The sequence below is a fragment of the Capra hircus genome, chromosome 7, assembly GCF_001704415.2.
Source record: "Capra hircus breed San Clemente chromosome 7, ASM170441v1, whole genome shotgun sequence".
NCBI lineage: Eukaryota > Metazoa > Chordata > Mammalia > Artiodactyla > Bovidae > Capra > Capra hircus.
In genome coordinates, this window is record NC_030814.1 from 61,556,621 (window position 1) to 61,581,943 (window position 25,323).

Genomic DNA, 25,323 nt, shown 5'->3' on the forward strand with positions numbered 1-25,323 from the left:
TTATTAGGTTAAATTGTTATGGGTCAAGTTGTGAAGTCAAAGGTCACAAACATTTTATGGCTCTTAATATAAACATCATGAACTTGGCCTCCAGGAGGACTGTGCCAGTTAATGAGCTCACAGTGTAGGACGGTGATTTTTCCTCATATCTGCCAAGTAGAGGATAATGAACTTTAAAAGTGTGCAAATTTGATAGGTGACATTATTCTAATGTACTCTTTTTGGTTATGAGGCAGTTGACTGGTATATAGTTTGACGTTTGTATTTTGGTGAATTGCCTGCTCAAGGCCTTTGCGTTTTCCCATTGATGGATATTCTTTCCCTCATTGATCTGTTTGACTCTTTTAACTGATTCAAAGTATATGGAAGTTTCGATTGTTAATGTCAAGGGCACCTCACTCCTCCTGAGTAGAGTGCTGGAGCAGAGGTGCTGGGTTCCCTCCTCTCACTTTAGAGGAGAAACAGAGTCCTAGGGACAGACAGGAAAATAGTACATGAATTGGGCTTCCAACCCAATTCCTTCTACCATCTTCATCAGGAGTGAGGATGGAGAAGAATTGACAGAACAGTAGCCACTATCGGCCAGTCCCCACTGATAAGGAGAAGACAGTCTCTACTTCTTCAGTTCAGTTCAGTTCAGTCGCTCAGTCGTGTCCGACTCTTTGTGACCCCATGAATTGCAGCACGCCAGGCCTCCCTGTCTATCATCAACTCCTGGAGTTCACTCAAACTCACGTCCATCAAGCCAGTGATGCCATCCAGCCATCTCATCCTCTGTCCTCAAATCCCTCCCAGCATCAGAGTCTTTTCCAATGAGTCAGCTCTTCGCATCAGGTGGCCAAAGTACTGGAGTTTCGGCTTTAGCATCATTCCTTCCAAAGAAAACCCAGGGCTGATCTCCTTTAGAATGGTCTGGTTGGATCTCCTTGCAGTCCAAGGGACTCTCAAGAGTCTTCTCCAACACCACAGTTCAAAAGCATCAATTCTTCAGCTCTCAGCTTTCTTCACAGTCCAACATTCACATCCATACATGACCACTGGAAAAACTTATGCTTACTCATTTAATGGTAATTGAGAACTTAGAATATGTTGGATGTGGTGCAAGCATGGTATATATGCGGTATTATCTTCTCAAAATCATGATGCATGTATGCTATCATTACCTCCGTCCTACACATAAGGAAACTGAAGCTCCGAAAGAGTGAAAAAGTTATGGGAACAGGCATTAAAGTTGAGCTCCAAATCCCAGTCTCTCTCACTCCAGAGTATATGTTCTTCACAAAGGTTATAGTGTTTCTGTTATACTTCCATAATGAAATATCTTTGGAAGAAGAAAAAGAACATTATTCACGGGTTGCCCCTAACACAGTCACTGCCAGTCCCTGGTGTATTTCTTTCCCTCTTCCCTCCTTCCTGCTGAAATCATTCTGTACTTCCAATTCTGTAGCTTGACTTTTTCCACTCTATGTTTCTCCCTATTGCTTCATGGATTTTATAGCCATCATTTTAATGATGTGCATAATATTCCTTTGTTGGGCAGATGCTAAATTCTTGAATTTAGTGTTCTCCCACTGCAGATCTTGAGAGATCTTCTGGGGACCCCCGCTGTCTTCTCTGCATTCTCTCTGACTTGATAGCTCCCTTTTCACTTCATGCCTTGAATGAAATGATACAAATTTAACTTGCAAATTGCCTCAGGATGTCTTTCATAGTTGTAGGCATCTGTGAATTATATACGAATATGTATGTAGCCAGGCAAATTCTTGCTAACACTTTGAGTTTAACAAATATCTAGTGGAGAGAAGTGTGTAAGTGATTAAAATTTCTTCTCTAAGTTTCTCAGTTTTTAAAGGGGTGACTGACCTGCTTATGTGAGCCTCATATGTGAAACTTTAATAAGACGTTGCTGGGTGAGCTGTAAAACATCTTACAGGAATGGCAGTGACTCTGCTGTACCGTATTTATAGTGCTTCTCATGAACAGACACCGGGCACTGCGAGTTTTACATACCTCTTAATCCTCCCCACAGCCTTGCAAAGAAGGCACGACATTATTATCCCCGTTTTACAGGCGAGCAAATGGGTCTAGAGGGGTTAATTGACTGGTCTGAGAGTCTATAGCTGGTAAGAGGCTGAGCTGATGTTTGAGCCAAGGTCCCCAGAGCTTTGGTACTCTTGGCATTAGCACAGTGAAAATTTGAGTCTTCTTATCTAGCTGTCCAGGCCTCTGAGACGTCTTGCCTTTAAATGATGCCTTCTTAGATTTGTTCATTCTTGGGGGCATAAGCTGGTTCAATTTAGTGTCTAGGACCTGGTGACCCATCTGTATTCCATTTCAGAAGTTGTGATAGAAAATATTTACAGGAGACTTGGTTATGGTTCAAGTTAGTTTACTGGGTGGTTTTGGAAATCCTTTTGTGTTAGATCATGCTGCATTCAACAAGACTGTTAATGTTCGGGCTTCTCTCGGGACTGGGCGGACCAGTCGGGTTCGCTCTGTCGTGTTTCCAAGCCTCACCTGGCTCTGTGTGCCTGCTCCAGCTCCAGTTTTGCTCTCTGGTTTCCATCTGAGTTGGCGAGCTTCCTCCACCAGGAACCCTGTTTTGCTGCCAGTCTTGGGATCCTTGTTGGGTCCTCTTTTGGGAACCTTGCTCTCTGGAGGCACAGCTAAGCTCTCTGTAGACCAGGCATTGCCTGGCCTCCACCTCCCAAACGTGTGAACCCACATCAGCCTAAATGGAAGCCCTTCCAAAGGCAGAGATGTGGCGCTGACCCTGAGAGCAAGGAGGCCCCAGCCAGCCAGTTCTGAATCTTTGCAGTATAGATAGGGTGGAGGCTCCTGCTAACACAGGGATGCAATGCTCCTCTTGAAAGGAACATAAAAATGAGAACAGGGAAAAGAAAAGGAGCTTGGATGGCTTTTCTGGGAGAGGAGAAGACAATTATCTTCTAGGTCTCTGCGGGCTTGTTATTCAGTCAACAGAGGGCAGGTATCTTCATACTTTCCATCACAGAGCATCATGTATGTGGAAAGAGTGAGGCAGCCCCGCACTGAGGTGTGGATGTGGACTCGGGAGCCAGAATGCCTGGGTTCAGATCCCTCCTCACCTTGAGCAAGTCATTTAACCTCTCCTGACCTCAGAGTCCTTAAACACAAAGTGGGAGAACTGAGGCATTTGGTTCACAGGGTGGGGTGAGGAACCTTTAAAAAGCAAGCACTTAACATGGCATTTATTATGTGGAAGGAACTTTCTAAGCACATCACAAATATAAACGCATTTAATCCTCTTGATACCCCTATGAGATAAGCATGACATTGTCTTCTTGGGTCTGAGATGAGTGCTGTGTTAACTTCTCTGAAATGGGATGCAGCTGACAGCTGATAGTCTCACAAACTAAGAACTGGGAGAGCATTCCAGGCAGAAGGATGTCTTAGCTTTGGGGAGCCTGCAGGAGCGCAGAGGAATCAAACAAAGACAATGCTTTCAAGCGGGCCAAGCACGCTTGCCTGCAGTGGTGCCCAGAAGCCCTGAGGCCCTCTCTGCTAGAGAGAGCTCCACACAGGCTGGGCTCTGTCAGTCCCACCTCCCTGTCGTCTTCCCAGCATCATCTAGCCTGGCGCAAAGGGCCTGCTCCATGGCTGATTGCTGAATGGGTAACTGAAGACTCTGAGGTTGCCTTCCCCAGAGCAACCCAGGTGGCTTCCCTCCCCAGTGTCTTTCACAGATACCCTGGTCCCCAGGAGTCTCTCTTCCATGATCCCTGGCCACCTCATTAGACTCTACCTAGAGGACCACAGAGGTGGGTCAAGACACCACCAAGTCTTATTTACCAGGTGTCTTGTAAGCAGCCATCACTATTAGAGGTAGCAAGCATCCCAGTGTTCCTGGGGGAGGACCACACATGTGGCCCTTGGCAGCCAAATACTCTTTTACACTTAATGTGACCCTGCGTCATATTAAATTTTTTGCTACTATATTCAATGAGTCACAGTTGCCAGTGCCTTTTGCAGGATATACGATCACAACTGTAATTAATTAGTATGATTTTCCACTTAAATCTTGCTGACTAGACCATACATTCCATGGTAACAGACAGTAAACTTCATGACAACAACATACATTGTGTATAAATGAATTGGTAACAGCCTATTTGGATCAAAAGGTGCCCTTCCTCTAGTGTGAAATTTATCGTGGGAGGTGAGGGAAATGGGGCAGTGAAGGAGACGTCAGCTACGGGGTTGAGGGCCGTGGGAGGCCTTTGCCATCACAGAGTGGCCAGTTTGAGTCCTGGCTCTTCCATTTACTCCCCGAGGGATCCAGAGTGAGTGATAGCACAGCACTGGGACTCAGTGTCTCCAGCTGTGAAATGGGGCTTATCTCAGTGCCAACTTCCTAGGCGCTTGCAGTAAGGATGGCATATGACACACAGGGCTGCGGTATCTGATCTGATACATCCTAAGCGCCCTGTACTCATCAGCAAATGTCACTGGTATTGTCGCCCTGGTGATTCTTTGACCCCCTCTACTCTGTCCCTGGGTAATTACTTGGCCTTTAGGCTTTTCTGTCAGTTATTTTCATTTATTTGTGAGGTATTCATTTGCTTAAAATCAATTCCTCCCAAGCTAGGCTGCCCATACACCATGGCTCCGCATGGAGGGAGGAGAAGAAAGCATGAAGGTACATGTTAGGGGTGAGGATGGCAATGGAGGATGTAGTGAGATGGAGTGGGCCTGGTTCTGCTGAACACATATAATCAATAGGTGAAATCGACATGTTTGTGAAAGCTACAGGCCCTGCTGTGTGAGCTGTTTTCAGGGATGCCAGGAAGTGCATCTGTTTCATTGTCCTCTTCATGGGGCCAGGATGGGTTCCAGCTTCATCCTCAAACCTGTGAGTGGAGAGGTTGTCTTCCTCCACTGTTACCACCTTCCATCCATGGAGTGTTGAGGGTTAAGATGTCAACGTAAACCAGGGAGCTCCTTTGCCTCTAAGCAACTAAATGCATTGAGCTGTGAGCATCCATTGATTTGTTCAATATTTATTGTGTACCTACCATGTACGAGAGGGTTTTTTAAGCACTACAGGTTCATCAGCAAATAAGACAAGACACGCACAGCCGGACCCTGCCCTATGCCTTGCGTGCCTGGTGGGAGCTGGGCATTACACAGCTGGGGTGAGTGCCATGGGATTGCTGGGGTCAGGGGCGGCTTTCCCGAGCACTTGGAGGGAAGCTGTGAACTGAAGGCTGCATGGGGAGGGTGAGGAGAAGGCAGGGAAGAAAGAGAGCATCCAGGCTGTAGTGAGCCCCCCACAGAAAGGCCCTGAGGTGGAGGGGGTAGGATGCAGGTGATCAGAAGGGGGGGAGGGACATGTGGGACCAAGGAGGGTGGCAGCCCCCAGGCTTAGCGGGTACACAGGTCGTCATAGTCGGGTGCCTGACCATCACCCTGAGAGCTCAGGAAGGCCAGTGAGGAGAGAGAAGGGACCACGTGTATGCTGAGACGGGATCACTCTGGCATCTATATGGAGAATGAACTACACATGGCTGGCTGAGAAGCTGAGGTCTTTATGAGGGGCCCTGTGGAGTGGGGGCTGAGAGGTGGTGGGAAAGTGTAGCAGTGGAGGAGGGTGGGTGGGACTGGAAATAACTGCAACGGCAGACCTGACAGTTGACTGATTCTTTTTTTTTTTTCTGAACTATTTCTCCTCGTTTTTATTTTTTGACTGATTCATTAAAAGTGGTGGCTGTGAAGGACGTCAGGATGACACTAGCATTTGGTGACCACCACTAGCATAGTGGGGGTTGCTTTCCCATCGGGGAGGTGGGAAGGGGAGAAGGTTTTGCTGGGGGATACAGCTCAAGCATTCAGTTTTGGACACAGTGAGTCCATGTGGCCAGTGAGACAGTTGCCAAATGGAGATGCTGTGTAACAGGTGGGTATATGAGTGTGCGGCTAAAAATAAATCTGGGGTGATGACAGTGTCAATGTTATGGGTCCCTCTTTTCAGATGGAGGTAATCACGAAGTTGGGGGGGGGCGTGCTACACCTAGAACTTTCCACTGTTAGATCCATCTTCCTCTCTCTCTGTGACCTTCAGCAATTCATCCAACCTTTCTGTGTGCCCCTGTTCCCAGCATAAAATGGTGATAGTTATGTCTGCTTCAGACTACCAATAGTACATGTTTGAGGATCCATTAAACTGAAAATAAAACATGTGGTGCTCTTTGGAAATAAGAACTATGTTAAAACAAGGAGTTATTATAGTTGTGTGTAAGCCAATGACAAGCAGAAATACAGCCCCAAGGCTCAGTATTGATTTTGGTCCCGGGTGCTTCCCGCGGCCGAATAAATCTGACATCCCTCCTCGCCAACCGGCTGGGCTGATGGCAGGTCTCCAGCTTCTAGCTCCTTGCCCTGGCTCCAAGGTTACGTCCTTTCTCATCTCAGGCCAGCTTCAGCACCCCCATACCTGCCTCGGCTGCTCTGAGTGCCCTTCCCTCCCTGGTGGGTGGTTACAGGGACAATTCCAGTTGTGAAACTGGAGCCTGGCCAAGAGCAGATGCCCTCTGATTAAACCAGGGCCTGCCAGAAAAGCAGAGATAGAATCTGCAGAGCAAGAGGTTTATGGGTGACCAGAGGAAATGTCTCCAGACAGTTAGGTTTCAAACTTTAGGGTGAATTAAGGGTTATGGAATTTGCTTCACTCATTCATCCAATTATTGGGTAAATATTTATTGAATGCTCATCAGCCTATGAGTTAAGCCTGGAGATACAGGCATGAAAAAGACATTGTTTTTGTTTTCCTGGAATTACTATTTGAATTGCAAGACAGAGAATCAAGGGACGAAATACTTTTAAGGGAACAACCAAATGCAAGGATGAAGAGTATTGACGTGGCTGGATGGGGAGGGCCTATTTTAGATGGGTTGTCGGGGAAGACTTCGATGAGGTGGTGCATCTGAGCAGGCTCCCAAGAAGGAGCTGACCTTTGAAGAGCAGGGAGAGGACAGTTCAGGCAAGAGGGTATGGCCAGTGCAGAGGGCCAGAGGTGAGAACACGCTTCATGTGCGTGCAAAACCGTGAGCAGGAGTGTGGCTAGAATGCAGGAATCACAGCACAGGGGAAGGGGCCAGATGGTGCTGGGCTTCATTGGTCATGGGAAGGAGTTTAGATTTTCATTGCACATGGTGAGCCATTGAGCAGTTTTATAAGAAGCAGTAATAATCTGTTTAAAAAGATGGCACTGACCCCTTAGTGAATAGTGGGTTGGAAGGGAAAGGAAAGAATCAAGGAAACTAGCCAAGATGCCACTGCAGTCTTTCAGGAGGGCGTGACAGTCAAGAGGACCTGGTGGTCCCATGGAGGTGGAAGGATAAGGATGAATGGGAGGGGAGTCTGAAAGTGGAGGGGATCGGCTTGCTGACAGATGGGCAGTGAGGGACCAGGGAGATGGAGGGATTGAAGGTGCCTCGTGGGTTTCTGGCTTTAGCAGCCATGTGGGTGGGAGACATTTATTATTATGGGGAGGACTCAGCACAGGTTTGTGGAGGAAAATCTAGACTTCTGATTCGACATACCCCTGGGGCATCCAGAGGACCTATCGATTATAAAGCTGGATATACAGCTGGAAGTTATCAACAGTTCTGGGCTGGAAATGCAACAGGAGCATCTCAGCACAGGGCAGGATGAGAACACCCTGAGAGGGCAGACAGCTTTGGCCTGGGCCCAGGAAGCGATGGTGTATACACATGGGTACATACAGCCAGGAGGAAGAGTCCCATAGGCCCCTAAAGGGATGCTCAGTCAAGTACGGGAGGACTCAGGGCTGCCCACTTGGAGCAGACTGCTAATGTGACAAGTCATGTCAGTCAGGGAAGAAGAAAGGCAGGTTGGAGTGGGTGGTAAAAGGATTTGGAGCTGAACTTACTTGGGTTTCCATGAGAAAGTAAGAAATGTACTCTCCATCATATGTAAATTTCTCTCCTGCTGTGATACCACCAGGACATAAAATGAAAATACCTAAAATATTCCTGTGACAACTGCAGTCCCCGGTATAATAGTTGTGACTCCACTCCTTTCCTCCCTTTCAGGAAAACTTCTAGGAATGTAAATCAGTCAGAGTAATGTTGGGATAAGCATCTGCTACTTTTTTTAGGAAAAAATCATAATCTAACTTCATAAGGCAACCAAATTACTTGCAGCACAATCAAAGCTGACCACGTCACATATGTAGGGGCTCAGTGTCGAGAGCTTGGCTCTGGGCACCGTGGGCACTGGTGAAAGAGCCAAACTGGGCCTCTGCCCTCACGGAGCTTGCTCCAGGCATGCGGAGACACAGACTTGGAGTGAGTGATTTCAAGTGATCTTGTAGCTGAGAAGCACTGTGTTCTCAGGGGAAAGTCACCAGCATCCTGGCCTCATGCAGCATCCTGGCCTTCAGTTCAGCAAGCCTGTCTGAAGCAGTCAGGGTGAATAAGCTGAGGGCTGAAATCAACGAGGCTGGTGTTGGGGGCAGGTATGGTCAGCAGTCCAAGTAGAAGTCACCACCCAGTGCTAGTCCCTTGGACAGCAGCCCAAGAAGAAGTTACCACCCAGTGCTAGAGGGAGCCCACATCCACTGAGACCCATACCAAAGCTAGGAAGTCAGTGAAGAGATGAGGTGGTGTGAGAGGCAGCCAGAGAGGCCAGATGTGCAGGGTTTGGAGCCTCAGCCGTGAGTTTAGTCTTTATCAGGAAAGCAAACATGAAGAGATGTAAGTGTGTGTCGACGGAAGATGGGTGACTATGTCAGACCTGTTCTAAAAGCAGTCAGCCATCTGCAGAATGGGCTGTGGTTGTACAAGAGAGAGGCAGCAGGTCAGTATGCCCTGTCCTTTTGATCAGACTTGCCTGAGGATCTGGAATGCCAATGGGGGCTGCATCTCCTGCCTCAGTGTCCTGTCCCTGAGCCTGGCCTATTCTCCCTCTCCTGCTCCCTCCCCTCTGGGAAAACCCAAGAGGCTGGTGCTGGGGCCAGTTCCCAAGGGTGGGGACAGAAACATATGTGGACCTTGCTGTGTAAGAACACCAAGGGATGCCCACAGGGCCAATGTGGCGACACAAGGCAGAAATAGGTGACAAATGATAGAAATGGGGGCCAGAAGGACTGTCTTAAGGGACTGACGGTAGTTGTCATGGTACAGGGCATGGATGTGCAGAGATGCGGGTGGGTGCATGACCTGGGGTGGGCAGTGCAGAAATTCACTCACGTCAGGACGCTCTCCTAAGGCATGCTGATTCAGCGAGTCTGGGGCGTGAGCCAGGAGTCCCGATTTTTAAAAAGTCCTCCCTCCCCCCCATTAAGATGATCCTGACTTAAGTGGTCCAACGACCTTGCTTTTGAGAATGCCTCAACGTTGGCCCTCCTCTTGGCCTTGATTCTCAGTTCCCTAGCTGTCTCTCGCCGGCCTGGGCCGGAAAGCTTATTTCAGCCTTGCGTAGAGATGCGAATAACCAGGATCTCCAGCTGCCTGACCAGGGGCGGCGGGGCGGTCGGGCGGGCCGCACAGCGGCGCGCGGCCGCCAGGGGTCGCCAGAGGCCTCGGCTCGAGCGCTCGGGCTCCTCCGCCCGCGGACGCCGCGCCCGAGCGAGCCTGCGAGCGAGCGAGCGAGCGAGCGGAGCCAGAGCGCTGCGGGCTCACAAAGCGGCAGGACGCGCGGCGGCGGGTGGCAGGAGCGCTGGGGAGCTAGCCAGCCGATTAGCCTTCTCGGCCACCGCGCCACAAGAGCTCGAGCAACTCGGACGCGGGGACCCGGGCCGGGCCCCAAGGTACGTTCCCCGCAGAACCCCGCGCCCCAACTTGGCGTAGTTGGGACACCTCCCCGCGGCCACCGGGGGTGGGGGCTGGCGGGGTCAGGGCCTGCCTGGGGCTGTCTCGGTGCGCCCCTCTTTCCCCGAGGCGGCGGCGGGGGGCGAGGGGAGACACCCCCCGACCCGGTCCGCAGGTCTATCCCCCATTCAGTGGGAGCCTGGACTGCTGGTCGGAGCCCTGTTTACCCCTCCCTACCCGAGCTCTGCGCGCAGTGTCTGGAGTCAGGCTTGCGGGTCCAGGGCTCTCCGTTTTCGGGGAGGGGTTCTGAAGCCCCTATCCGAGAGCGGCGGTGCGTAGGGCGCCCGGACGATAGCGGTCCTCTATAGTTTGATAGAGGCCCCTAATTTGTGACGCAGCCTCTTCATTTGAAACCGACCCAACCCCCCTCCATTCGTGAGAGAGGCCCCTGGGTCTGTAGATCCGCCGCAGGTGTGCCCAGGGTTGACCCTGGCCCCGCGGGGCGGTCCCCGCTTGCCCCGACGGCGGGGGCGCGCAGCCCTCCGCTCGCCGCCCCGGGCCTCCCCTCACCGCCCCCGCGTGCCCCTGCCCCGCAGATGCCAGCGATCGCGGTGCTCGCGGCGGCTGCCGCGGCGTGGTGCTTCCTCCAGGTCGAGAGCCGGCACCTGGACGCGCTCGCCGGAGGCGCGGGCCCCAACAACGGCAATTTCCTGGACAATGACCAGTGGCTGAGCACAGTCTCTCAGTACGAGCGGGACAAGTACTGGAACCGCTTTCGAGACGTGAGTACTCGGGGGCCCTGCGGGGGGCGGGAGAGCCTCAGAGCGGGAGGTGGGTGGTGGTTGCGGGGCGGGGCGGGGGGTGGCGGTGCGCCTTCCTAGCGTGTGGGAGAAGCGCTGGTGCAGACTTCGCAGGCAGCTTGTGGGGTCGGGGTTCATGGGCTTCATCTTGCCTGAGAGGAACTTTGAAGACAACTTCGAAGGCTTGATGCTCTTCGCCCCTGTTACCTGCGGTCCAGGTGTGTGTAATGGTACCACTGGGGGAAAGTGATTGCACTGAACATGGTATTAACAGTGAGCAGCTGCGGAGACAGAGGCTCCTTCAGCTTAGGAGTTCTCCTAATGCTGCTGGTTGACTTTATCAAGCCCCCTGGAGAACCTCCCTGGGTAGCAGTGACTTAGACCATCTCTGGCAGGGGGCGGGGTGGGGTGGGGGTGTCCAGAAGAATGCCTGTTGCCGAGGTTTAGGTTCGGAGTGAGCCCAGCTTGTTGAGTAGGGAGCCAGGTGTCCAGGAGGTTCAGAGAACCATGGCTTTGATACATGCTCCTGTTGGGAGGGAGCATGGGGGTTTGGACCCTGGGCATCCTTAGAAGGGAAAGGGAGCAGGCACTGGTGAGTTGGTCCACCACCCTGAAGCGGAGCCTGAATGGCAGAGGATGCGAGAAAGTTATTCCTGGGCACCCAGAGGCAATCTGCTGCCTGTTTCTGCCCCAGGCTGGCGGCTGCTCCCCAGGTACGACCGGGAAGATGCCGGCCCAGAGGCTCCTGACGCAGTCTTTCCAGCAGATGGCATCCCCTCTGTGCTGTGGGAGGTGCTGCCAGCTCTCTCAGAGGCTGCCCCAGGTGGCTGGGACCATGTGCTTCTAGGGGACTAGGGAAAACTTGGATGATATTTAACACTAGGAATTCCTGCCCTGGGGAGGGACCCATACCACGGAGCCCCTGGTCTTGGCACAGAACTCCTTGAGTGGGAGACATGTGGGAGTGGGACCTGGATTCCTCTTACCCCATGCCCGGCATGCCCAGCCATTGCAAAGGGAGGGCCTGAGAAATCCAGTTAATCCAGATGTCTTCTAGTACTTTCTAAAGAGCACCTCTCCAGGGCCCATTCCAGAGGCGCTAAGGCCTTGAGTGGGGACTTACTTATCTCTCTCCTCTCTGTTCCTCTTCCCTTTCCCTTTAGTTGATGGTGGTCTTTTCCTTGAAAGAGGCTTTCGAACACTTTGGATGAACAAGCGATATGAGGCCTGACTGCTCCTCTCCCCGCCACCCCCGACCCCCACCCCCTAGCACCATGAGATCTGTTCCTCATCTGTTCTGTTAACCATCTCCCAGCCCCTTTCTGTTCCACCCCAAAGAGCCCTGTACAGACTACCGTTGCCTGTGGCTGAGAAAGTTGGCCAAGCTGCCTGAAAGATGCCCTATGGAAGCTTCCATTCCCAGACTCACACAGGGTAGAAATTATCTTGCTTTTTTCTTGCCTTCTTCATTACGTTTTAGATAGAGTTGAGGAAAGGGGCAGATGCTTGACTCTGCCCCTTCTGCACACCCCCTCTGGTTCATGTGGCAGCTGGGTTGGATGGAAAGTGACTGTGCCTGTTGGTCTTCGGTGTGGACAGGTTTACTCTGCTTTTGTGTATTTTCAAGGTTTTCTAGTCTTGGTGTATCACGCATATGGCACTCTTCTTGTTTCCCGTTCAGATTTAAATTTCAAAAGATTGGGCTTTTCTTCATTTCTCATCTTTCTTGCAAATGGTGACATTTTTAATTCTTGGATCAGTGTTTTTACAAGCCTAACTGATCATGAAGCTCTCAACTGGGGTGCTTGTTAAATTGTAGCACCCAGACTCACCCCTTCCTCCTCAGAGATTCTGATTCTATAGTCCTGGGATGAGTGCTGGAAATCCATATTTTAAAAGAACATTCTAGGTAATTCCTAGGATGATAAGGAATACTTCCTGTTGAAAATATCCTAAGCTTAACAAAAAGAGAAAATCTGTGTTCAAATGCATTGCTTTTTTTGTTTCTGGAGCAATTTTAGGTGTTCAGCTAATATTTTTTAGCAGTATATATATTCTTTAAAAATGATAATTTAATCCAACGTACCATTAAAAACATCCAAAATGTTTCAGAATTTCAAATATCTTCAATCATCAACCGTGGCATTAATATAAGCTCCATGGAGTCTTCTGATGCTAGCCGTAGGTCAGACATAATTTAATTCCATTAATATAATTTAATGCCGTTAACCTCTTTAAAGTGTTACGAAACTCAAACTAGATTCTCTTTTAGGCCGAGTCTGAGTGTCTTTAGTTGATTGTTTTACTTGAAATAACCACAAAACCTCCATCCCCTGGGACCAGGAACTAAAATGTTGCTTCCTGTAGAAGCAATTCAGTGGACAGTTGACAGAGCTTCAGCTAAGGGTGCCAGGGATCAGCCAGCCTGGTGATTTTCACTGAGCCATCACTGTTTCACTGGTCTCGCTGGAGATTGACAACGCTCAGCTTCTCTCCTGCTGTTTCAGTTTTGTGGAAACCACGGATAACTTTGAAAGACCAGGCCCTGAAACTATTATGATATTGTTATGATGCTTGTCAGTTGTGAGAAAGTCACTTTTTGCCTTTTACTTTGTGAAAGGAAACTTTTTGCCCTTTCCCTTGACTTGTTTTCTTTTTTTTTCTTTTTTGTCTGTTTTCTGTTTTGCATTCAAGGGAAGACATATTAAGAAGCGGCTTTTGAAATTTTGAAATTGAAAACTAAGAGCCCCTTTTAGAGAGTTGACGATACTCCTTGGTGGAAGTTATTGGCTAAATTTGAAGTGGAAGTGGGTGGCGGGCTGTGTGCTCCGTGTTCTCTTGCTTGTTGAATGTGCTGTGATGTTGCCAGAGAGGACCGGTCAGCCTCTACCTAATACTTTGAAGTGGTCCTGTTGCTCTAGATACACAAATAATGCTATCTCCTTCTTTCCAGAAGTAAAACTTTCACAGCTTCTCTATGGTTTGTTGCCTGGAGCATTGGAGCCAGGAGAAATATAACAACATACAGATGTTTGCTCCTAAATGTAGTGGGAGCCTGTTAGTTCGGTCATTCTTCTTTGATAAATACTAGCAGTTGGGATGTTTTGGCCAGATGGAGACTTGGACTTCTGCACAAATACAGTATGAAGAAGGAGAAGATGAAGACAGACGTTTATGTTAAGTTGTATGGTTATTCCCTTCCAGCTGCTCCCACTGGTGCGCTTTTAGCTCCTCTGTGGTTTCAGGTTCAGGGGTGAGGATGCCACAGCCATTTTCCTGATTTTTTTTTTTTTAATGACTCTGATTTGGCTTTCCATACAGTTTCTGTAAGGAGATTTTCCTCTGTTCATTCCTACATTCATTTGTAATCTGTCCATTCATTCCAACAAATATTTGACTGTCTAACATGTGCTAGGCAGTGGCTAGAAGAATGAGTAAGATATATACATGTGATCTCTTCTCTCAGGTAACCACTTGTCTACTGGAAGGAACTTTAACTTCCGCAGTCAGTATTTCTTCCTTGTTCTGTTTTCTTTGAACAAAATATTTATTTATTTATTTGGCTGCACCAGGTCTTATCAGTTGTGGCATGCAGGATCTTTGGTCTTCACTGTGGCATATGGGATCTAGTTCCCTGACCAGGGATCGGACCCCAGCCCCCTGCATTGGGAGCTTAGAGTGTTAGCCACTGGACCACCAGGGAAGTCCCTGTTTTCTTTTTTTAAAAGTGATTTTCTTGTAAAGGTAATATACACAAATTGCAGGTAAAATAGAACATTGCAGAAACAGTGGTATCTAACATTTATCCTGCACTTAGTGTGCTAGCCATTGTTTAAGGTAGTTTACATATATTATCTCATGTAATATTCATAACCATCCTAGGAGAGAAGCACTATTATTCTTATTTACTAGGAGGTGAAGTCTCTTGCCCACAGAGCTGGACTGTGAAGGAGCTGGACTGGACCCAGGTGGCCTGTCTCTAGACTCTTGCAGCCCATTGAGAGAGGAGTGGATTTGGGCTGTGAGTCGCCACTGGTATTACACTGAAAGTCTTTGCTTCCTTCTGCCTAAGGGAAATCAGTGAGGAGCCTTAGGTTGAGACCAAGTGTAATAGGAAGCCAGGTGGACACAGCTTATGGTAGAGGTCACATCAGGGCTTTTCTTCTGCTAATAATGAGCTTCTGATTTGATTAAAATAATATTGTTGCTTACACCAAACATGACATTTTCTTTCCTTTGCACTCATGAAACTAGCCCTGACATTTAACTCTGGGATAATTGCCTTTAGCAGGCCTGAAGACTCAGAAGTGTTGCCTTGGCTGGCATTTATCTTACTCCAGAGTGACCCGAGTTTGTAATTCTAATGAGACCACAAGGACCAGCCTGCGTGCTTTCTCCTTCTCGTGCACACGCTGTGGGATTTGGTGGTCTCTGTAGCAGGACTGGGGTGTCATGGAGCATCTGATCTGCTCATTTGATCTCAACGTCTCAGCTATAATGAGTTTCAAGGGCAAGGGAGGCTTATTGATAGAATAGTGGCTGCCTCAGTCTGTGGGGTCAGTGACAAGAGAGGTGGTGTGGCTTAGTGGATCAGCCATTAATCTGTCACCACAGAAACTCGGCTTGTAATAGAGAGTAGCAGAAAATCATTTTGATTAAACAGGTTCAAGGAGAATTAAATGAGTTTGTGATCCTGACTTTCCTTAATGAACCCACTATCTTAAATCCCCTATACTAGATGACCACCGATAGAAATAATTATTTCACAGGAATCATTATAAAGGGACAGTGTAGAAATTGATAAGCCTATGGCCATTCTTGTATTTCCTGCCCTTTCAGTTTACTCTTATAGAGAGAACCTAGTTTTTGCCCAGCAAGGATAGTACAGCATGTGCCCCAGTCGACCCTCCCAGGCTGCTCCCCTATGTCTCCTGGTCCTCCCAGCCCTGCCCCAACTGTGCTCCAGTGGAACTGGATTGCTAGGCACATGAGTACTCTCCTGTATGCTGAAGAGATTATTTTCAAAAGCAAGGAATGGTTTCAAATGGATCATTGGACCCATACCCTTCCCCTGGAAGAGTGGGGCATAAACATTAGCTCAACTATTTTATCGTGCTTAGGGAGACACAGTAATGTTAGAAATTAAATATTTTAAAATGTCATTTCTTACTCACTGTAGTGTGTTTCAAATTAAGCACGTTCAATATCTAAACTTGAACACCTTCAAGATGACTCATTTTACCTTTCCTCTGGGGAGGTGACTGTTTATGTTCCTTAGGAAACTCCTCAGACTCAAGCTCATAGATAGTTTCATCTCCCTGGGTAAGATAATTACAAAGGGAAGAAATTTTCTATAAGAGACTAAATAGTTTGCCCAAGATTACAGGTATTTTTTTTTGTTCATATTTTCTCCGTTATAAGATGCTGTCAATTGTAGAATGTGCCGTTTTTGTGCTACTCAGAAAGAAAGCAGTGTTGAGAAGGAAGAGTTTAATAGAGCCATAGATAAAGCTAGGACTCCAGAGGATCCCCTCAGTGTGAAGGTAAATGAGAAATAAACTCACAATGCAGAAAAGGGACCATAGCAGAGTGATTCGTGTGTCTCTACCTTGGCACTGGTGGATGAAGGGGAAAAGTAGGATCTGGGCAATTGGCAGGCTGGCTCTTTCCGATTTCTGGTCTGAGTGCACACAACCGTGGTGGTCTCCCTGCCCCAACCTTAGACAGTAAATTCAGTCTTGGGCTGTTTGTTCTCTCTGAATCCCTCACTTCTCATTTGGTAAATGTGGGATGATCACAGTGTATTGGTGAGGGCTCCAATGCAAGTGACTGAAACCTGGTCCACACTGACTTAAATGGAAAAGAAAATTTACTTGTGTAGCTGAAAACTCTGCTGATAAATTATAGATCTAGATAAGGCTGGATCCATGGGCTCAGGCTGCACCACCAGACTTGGGTGTGTATGTTTGTCATTTTCTTACCACTTCCCCAACCGCCCACCCATCTTTGGACTCTATTTCCCACGTGTTGGTTGTATTCTCAGGTTGATTAGCTCCATGTAGTGACTTATGGCAATTACACATTTCTATTAAGCGAAAGAGGAGAGTGAAAAAGTTGGCATAAAGCTCAACATTCAGAAAACAAAGATCATGGCATCTGGTCCCAACCTTTCATGGGAAATAGATGGGGAAACAGTGGAAACAGTGTCAGACTTTATTTTTCTGGGCTCCAAAATCACTGCAGATGGTGATTGCAGCCATGAAATTAAAAGACGCTTACTCCTTGGAAGGAAAGTTATGACAAACCTAGATAGCATATTCAAAAGCAGAGACATTACTTTGCCAACAAAGGTCCGTCTAGTCAAGGCTATGGTTTTTCCAGTGATCATGTATGGATATGAGAGTTGGGCTGTGAAGAAAGCTGAGCACCAAAGAATTGATGCTTTTGAACTGTGGTGTTGGAGAAGACTCTTGAGAGTCCCTTGGACTGCAAGGAGATCCAACCAGTCCATTCTGAAGGAGATCAGCCCTGGGATTTCTTTGGAAGGAATGATGCTGAAGCTGAAACTCCAGTGCTTTGGCCACCTCATGCGAAGAGTTGACTCATTGGAAAAGACCCTGATGCTGGGAGGGATTGGGGGCAGGAGGAGAAGGGGATGACAGAGGATGAGATGACTGGATGGCATCACTGACTTGATGGACGTGAGTCTGAGTGAACTCTGGGAGTTGGTGATGGACAGGGAGGCCTGATGTGCTGTGATTCATGGGGTCACAAAGAGTCGGACACGACTGAGCGACTGAACTGAACTGAAGATACTGTAGTTTTTATGTCTCAGTATTGCCACAAAAGTCCCAGAATTGAGACTTGTCAGGTTTACCTGTGTTGTACCCCAGTTGATCACTGTGGCCACGTTGGTGGCATATGTGTTAACTGGCCAGTCTTGGGTACATGCCCATCCCTGGGGTGGGACCTGGGACCTGGGTGGTGGGGACTCCATCAACTTGCATGGTTGAAGAAGGGTTGAAGGGTAGTTTCTTAAGGGGAAATGGATGCCTTGTGGGCAAACATCACAGGGGTCCACTGTGTTGATCAGCCCCACTCAGCTGGCATGGGGAGGATAAATTGGCTAATACTAGTGAAGCTGTTAGCAAAGTGTCTGGCTTAATACTAAGTGGAGGCTATTAATTTTATTAGTATTAACAACTCCTGTTGTACTTATATATGCATTATCCCTCAATTTATGGTTGTATGTATTTATGTTTTAGCTTCTTCTGTAGTTTCATTCTTCCTGAAATAAGAGCATGAGTTTTATCATGCCTTGCATGCAGTAGGTGGTCTATTAGCATTTTATTGATTTGAACTATTACTTAAGCACACCTTGTGATGAATCTCTGGGAAAGGAAAGCCTGTAGAATACCTGGTGTAGATTTTTTGGTATGTGAAGATTCTAGGTTACACACACATTGAAAAACATCTTTTTCTTCTTTCAGTCTAACCCCCATCTCTAAGTAGGACCTTAAAACCTTTTAACCCCTTTTAGGATATCCTGAGGAGAAGGCAATGGCAACCCACTCCAGCAGTCTTGCCTGGAAAATCCCATGGACGGAGGAGCCTGGTAGGCTGCAGTCCATGTGGTCGCGAAGAGTCGGACACGAGTGAGCGACTTCACTTTCACTTTTCACTTTCATGAATTGGAGAAGGAAATGGCAACCCACTCCAATGTTCTTGCCTGGGGAATCTCAGGGACAGGGGAGCCTGGTGGGCTGCCGTCTATGGGGTCGCACAGAGTTGGACATGACTAAAGCGACTTAGCAACAGCAGCAGGATATCCTGATGTACAAAGCTCTTTGTCCCCAGACCTTTACCATTGAGCCCAGTGCAGAAATCTGCTTAGTGAATGTTTGAATGAATTTGAGTGAATGAAGGCGTGAACTCTTCCATACCAGGATTTTGCACACTTCCACAACAAGGAAGCAGATGTTTATTGTAGAGGGGTGGCCCCAGGACGCCATGCTGGCCTTGGACTTGTGTCTCTCATTCTGTTAGTAATTGACCATGATGATGGATACAAACCAATGGGCATGCTGTGGAGAGGCAGGGGAGCTTGACTGAGAAGCTCAGTGCCCCCCTCACAATCTGGGTGCAGTCCCTGAACCTGTGGAAAGCTCTTCATGGTGAAGAGGCCCCTCTGAGCCTGGGCTCACCTTCCAGTCTTGTGGATGAGCTTGGGTCTTGGCTGCAGCATCACTGTCCTCATCTGCAAAACTAGTGATCGCACCTCCTGGGGGGTTTTGGGAGCACGGAGTGAGCTTCTGGCACAAAGTAGATAGATCCTTGTGATCTTTAAGTGCCTGATACAATTACCTGTGATTCTGGTATAATTTCTTAGGGTCCTGGGAGCATAAGTGAGTTGCTGGCACAAAGCTGTAGATGTCGCTTTCTGTCTCATGTCTTAGAGAAATGTTGGGGAAATTGGTTCCATTTTACCTGAGCCTGTCTTTACTTCATACTTTGCTGGCTGGAAGGCTGTCTTCAGTTCTGTATGGTTTTTTAAAAGTTAAATTTTTTCTGATTGTAGGTCCTGTCATAGCCATCTCTTGTGTAAATTGCCCTTGCCCTGCCTCTCCCTTTAAAAAAATCCTTCCTCCTCCTCTGGGGTCTGGGCCCATGAGTTTCTCCTTCCCTCTGTGGTCAAGAGTCCTGGGCTTTAGAACTCCTCCAGTTCTCACTGCTCTTTAGAAATCAGGGTGAGATAGAATTTCTTGGGTAGAGAGATTTGTGAACTTGCTATTAAAAAACTACTGGTATTACATGGACTGTTCCTTGACTTCCTGCCCATCCCTCCCTCCCTTTTCTGAGAACCAACTGGGCACCAAACTTGGAAGCTAAAGATGGAAACCAAGATTTCCACCCACAAGTGTCAGAGTTTAGACTTACCTGCAGTTGGAGTGCTGAACAGTATGAGGTGTCATTGCCCCTGGGTCTGAGTCCTTCCAGTGTCCTTGTGACAGATGTGAGGATGTTGATTTATCTTGGGGCCAGAAGTAAGGTGTGTTCACAGACTAGTGATGCGAATTACTGGGGATGCTCCTAGAAGGATAGCACTGATGTCCAAATTAACTCGATTGGGTTGCTATTCTTAGGATTCTGTGCAAATATGTCCCTCAGGAAACCCTCTCCCTTTATCATTTAGGGCCAAGTCTTCTTTGGTGCAGTGGGGAAGGAAGGAAGGAAAGACATGTTATACATTTTGTTGTAATACTTTGCAGACTCTTCTTGTGTGATCTGTGACACGTCACACTACAGAAGACACCGTCAATGTTCCCCAGCATAATTATGTGGTGGGTGAGCAGGAATTTATGCAAAGTCCATCGGTGTCTATGATTGAAGCAGGGAAGCAGAACTTACTTCGGTGTTCCAGGCAATCTCTGCAGAGATAAAGCATGGAGAAAACAGGCAGAGAGCAAAAGGCTCCACTTTCTTATTGTAACTCTACCCTTACTGTTCTACCATGTAAGTGGAATCACTCTGAGTTCTAAGAAGGGCCAGGCCAAGTTGCTGATGATGCTTCATGGCTAAGGCAAAAAGAAAGATGCCCAGAGAAAGGTGTTAGAGCAGTGGTTCTCAGAATTACTTACATCTTTATAATCTTGAAAAAAAAAATCATTGGCTTGTTTAAAATGCAGATCTCAGCCAGAGCAGTCTTGAGTAGGTCAAGAGTGGCACCCAGAAACTTGCATTTAAAATAAGCAATCCAGGTGATTCTGATGCAGGTAGTTCTCAGACTGTATTTTCAGGAAAACCGTGGAGAATTATTATTTATCCCCAATAGCCAATACCACTAGCACTAATGAATAATACGATTTTAGACAAAATGAGCGTTTGAAGATGCAGAGTAAATTATTATGAGTACTGTATTTTCCCTTGAGGCCAAGAATGCTATCGTTGACATCAGTAGAAAGAAAGGGCTTGCTTTCTGGTGTATGTATGTACATGGGTCTCAGCAGAAACCTTGTCATGAGCTGTTCCTCGAGTGGGGTGACATTTGGCTTGTCACCACTCCTAGGGCATCAGGGCTGCTTATGCACATGAGTTCAGTGGAACTGATGTGGGACCTTTCCCATGACAAAGTCTGAGCTGATCATCTCAGCAAATTTCTCCTCTCCAAAGGGGCCTAATCACAGCCAACTCTGGCCTGACTTTGCATCTTCTCTAGCAGGCCTGATGATGATTTGTGCACAGATAAACAGGAGGACATTGACTCCATTGATTTCTGACATTGGCATTGGTCTATGGAGAAGTGGGTATTGAAGATGGTGGATGTAATAAACAGTGTTTACTCTAGGCACAGAGATGCAGATATTGTTGTCCTTTGATATCAGCATAGGGTTGGTTCTAGAACCCCTGTGGATACCTAACCCCAAGGATGCTCTAGTTCCTTATGTAACACGGCCTAGTACAAGCTCCCCCACCACATCCGAGGGTTCTGCATCCATGGCTATAGAGGGTAGACAGTATTGTCAGTTGAGAACACAGAGGAGGTCTGAGGGCTATGGCCTGGACAGTGGTACTACTTGCAACTCTCCTGGTGTAGTAAATCTTCATGCTTGATTGATCAGATCATTTTGGAAAGATCAGAGAACAATAAGAGCAAAGGCTAGTCAAAGTTTGGAAAATTTATGAGGATCAACAAGACATAGCAGTAATTCCTTGGGGCCCACTGAGCAAACTCTGAAACTTTGCTTTACTCTGTGTTGGCTGAATTTCCTCTAATTAGTGGCACTGAAAATTGACAAAACTATTGCCGAGAGGAAGAAAATAGTTCAGTGTATTGAACAGACTTGAGTGGCTGTTTGGAGTGTTTCAGTCACCCCATTGTTAAGGGATAATTGGGTAGTTTCCAGGTATTTCTGTACTCGCTGGACATGTTGAATTCCTCTGTGGCTTTGGTGAGCTTGGTTGGTTGGTGTCCAGTACTTTCATCCCACAAAGGCGTCACTTCCCACCTGAGCTTGCTAGCCTTGCTGTGACTCTGCCTGGTCTGTAACCTTCGACCAGCTACCTTGAATGAGGTGAAAGGAGTGAAAGTGAAAATGCTGCCCATGGTAAAGGTACAATCATGCTGTCTTTCCTGGTATTAGATAATTTTTTTTAATAAGGTGAAATTGGTTTAAAAATTCCTCCCTCCTCAGAAAGATCTTTGCATGTGCTTTAAAAAAATATCTTTTTTCCCCCCCATCGTCATCCTGAACCTAGATAGATTCGTACCTTTCTAGTAACCAGAGCCTGGTGCACAGCTTCAGTAGTTTGTTCGTTGATGTTTTCACACCACAGATACTCACTGTCCAGGCTCCTGTGTACTAAGCACTATGCTGGGCAATTAGATGTAGCAGGTAGCAAAATTCCTCTCTCTCCTCCGGCATCCACAGTCTTCTTGTCTGAGATCAAGAGAAGGAACAGAGGAGCTTGGTGGCCAGGGAAGCCTGTTAAGGATTCCTCTGCAAAGGGAAAGGCCTGGTCTACAAAGGGACTAGAGAAATCTGAGCAAGCTGGACGTCCAGAGGCCTCGGGACCTGGGAGAAAGTCACATAAGACTATCTCTGAATCCGTCTGGTGGTCAAGCCCTTGAACTTATTTCAACTGTTACTGACATAGATGGTGGCTCCTGCTATTTTACCTGAGTTTAGGACCCAAACACAGACAGCAGAAGGGTGTGGTCTATACAGCTGAGGTGGAGCATTTAGGTGATACCGGACTGGATGTGTATGGAGGCTGAAGTCCAGAGAGTTGAACATTGTCAGGGCTCCAGGTCAAGGCCGGTAGCAAGTGGAGAGATAATTGCAGAAGATCTCTAACAGCCTGGCACGGGTGGAGAGTGTGTTTTATTGGAGTGGAAAATGTGCAGAGAGAGCGAGGGTCCCATTCATATCTGTTGCACTTTCACACACCATCCACCCAGCAGCCCAGTCAGGGGACAGGATGTCACCAGCTCCTGAAAAGTCCATCTTACGTCTCCCATACTCACTGTCCCCGCTCCAGGGAAGAGCCCTCCTGAGTTACAACTCTAAGGTTAGCGCTGACTGCTTTTATACTTTTATCAATGGCATCATAAGAAGGAATGTGTGTGTGTGTGTCTGGCTTCTTTTACTCAGTGTTAAGTTTGTGGTACGTTGTTGTTTGTGACTGTGGTTGGTCCATTCTCATTGCTGTGTGGACATTCCACAACTTACCTCTTCCTTTGTGAAGGGACACGTGGATAATTTCTGGGTTTTGACTTACAGAGTAGCGATCTCTTGGGCGTGTCTTCTGGCGCGTCTACGTGTACACTTTTTTCAGACGCATACCTAGCTGTGGGATCCGTTGCTCATAAGATAGGTGAATGTTCAGTATTTAGAGATGTGACTACATAGTTTTCCAAAATAGTTCTGCCAGTTACTCTGCCTCCATTAGTGTATAGAAGTTAACGGGGAGCAACATTTTTGTCTCTAACTCATAATCCAATTCAACCAAAATGTGTTAAGCATCAATTATGTATCAAGTACTTGTCTACCCTTATGGAGCCTCTGTTCTAGTTGAGAAAAACAGTATGCAGATTGAGGTACAATAGTTGATTTTTAAGTGCTAAGGATAAAAATAAACTAGGGTGACTCAATTGGAAAAATAGTCTCTTCAATTAATGATGTTGGGAAAACTGAGTATTCACATGCAAAAAAATGAAGTTGGATCCCTATCTTATACCACTCACAAAAATTAACGAGAAATAGATCGAGGACTTAAACATAAGGTCTGAAACTGTAAAAAACCCTGAAAGAAACCATGGGGGAAAAGCTCCTTGATGTTGGTCTTGGCAGTGATTTTGGGATATGGCACCAAAAGTGTAAGCTTGCAAAAAGCAACAAATGGGACTATATCAAACTAAAATGTGTCTATAACAAAAGAAACAATCAATAAAATGAAAAGGCAACCTACAGAATGGGAGAAAATACTTGTAGACCTTCAATCTGATAAGGGATTAATATCCAAAATATATAAGGAACTCATACAACTCAATAGCCAAAAAATAAACCCAAATAAAAACAGAAAAGGACCTGAACAGCCATTTTTCTAAAGAAGATATACAAATGGCCAAGAGGTACATGAAAAGACGCTCAGTCTCACTAATTATCTGGGAGTTGATCCAGTAAATCAAAACCACAATGTGCCGTCACCTGACACCTGTTGGAATGTGTGTGCGTGCGTGCGCGGGTGCACTCAGTCATGTCTGTTTGTGACCCCATGGACTATAGCCCGCCAGGCTCCTCTGTCCACGGGATTTCCTAGGCAAGAGCACTGGAATGGATTGCCATTTCTTTTTCCAGGGGATCTTCCCCACTCAGGGATCCAACCTGCATCTTTCACATCTCCTGAACTGCAGGCAGACTCTTCACTGCTGAGCCACCGGGGAAGCTCTTACCCATTAGCATGGCCGCCAACACAGCCATGAGTGATAACTAGCGTTGGCGAGGATGTGGAGAAAAGGGAGCCCTTGCTCAGTGCTGTTGGAACTGAAAATTGGTGCAGCCACTATGAAGAACATGAAGTATGAAGGTTCTTCAAAAAATTAAAAGTTGAGCTATCACATGATCTAGCCACCCCATCTCTGAGCGCATGTCTGAAAAACATGAAGTTGCTGTCTTGAGGAGGCGTCTGCACTGCTCCGTTCACTGCAGCACTGTCTGCAACAGCCAAGACACGGGAACAACCCCGGTGCGCTAGACGCAGGGATGGGTAAAGAAACTGTGCGATATACACGCAATGGAATACTATTCAACCACGAATAAGACGGAAATTCTGCAGTTTGTGAGACTATAGATGGACCTCTAAGGTATCACGCTAAGTGATATAAGTAAGAGAGAGAAGATTACTCTATGGTATCATTTATGTGGAGTCTAAAAAAGCCAGACTCGAAGAAACAGAGAGGAAAGCGATGTTTCCCAGGAGGCCGAGGAAATAAGGAGCTGTTGGTCAGAGTGCAAATTTCCAGGTATAAGGCGAGTACATTCTGGGAATCTCACGTGTAGCATGGTGACTAGTTAAAAACACTACATTGTAAGCTTGAACGTTGTTAGGAGAGTGGACCATAAATGTTCTTACCATAACAACAGCATCAAAGCGGTAATTTTGTGAGGTGATCTATTGTCATTGGTAATCATTTCACAATATGTGCCTGAATCAAATCATCACTTCGTGTACCTTAAACTCACACAGTGTTCTTTTGTAACACTGAGGGGAAACTCGGTTAAAGGGAATAAGAAGGAGATATATTTATGCTCTAGTTGTGAGTTTTGTTCTTTTGACTTTAAGTTGTCCTTTTCCTCGTTGAGAGCTAATTTGGAAAGAGGACTTAGCTGAAGAGAAGAGAAATCTCTTCTGAAGCTGAACAGAAGAAGAGAAATAATTTACTTCCTTCCCATATGCAGTTGCTGTTAACTTCCCAAAGTCTTACTGTCAAAATCTCTGTGTTCGTGGTTGATACCATGCTGTGAGTATGACTTGGTTTTCTCTCTTTCTTTTTCACGTAATGACACAGCACAAACATTTTGTTAGCATGATCATTTTAGTATACCATGATGCTGTACTTTGTAAATGACACCTAAATGGTATAAGTCCACTGACTATCTATCCTGCAGTATAAAAATCTAAACCCATTGCTAAAATATCTGACAGTAAAC

General features: G+C 47.0%; 1 protein-coding gene across 2 annotated transcripts in view; it reads left to right on the plus strand.

Moving 5' to 3' along the window:
* SPOCK1 (SPARC/osteonectin, cwcv and kazal like domains proteoglycan 1) overlaps positions 9,626 to 25,323 on the plus strand; it is a 589,026-nt gene continuing 573,328 nt past the window's right edge. For both annotated transcript variants that reach the window (XM_018050345.1, XM_018050346.1), the window contains exons 1-2: positions 9,626 to 9,811; positions 10,409 to 10,594. In XM_018050345.1, the coding sequence (XP_017905834.1) occupies positions 10,409 to 10,594 (186 nt within the window). In that variant the 5' untranslated portion in view covers positions 9,626 to 9,811. The remainder of the gene's footprint in view (positions 9,812 to 10,408; positions 10,595 to 25,323) is intronic.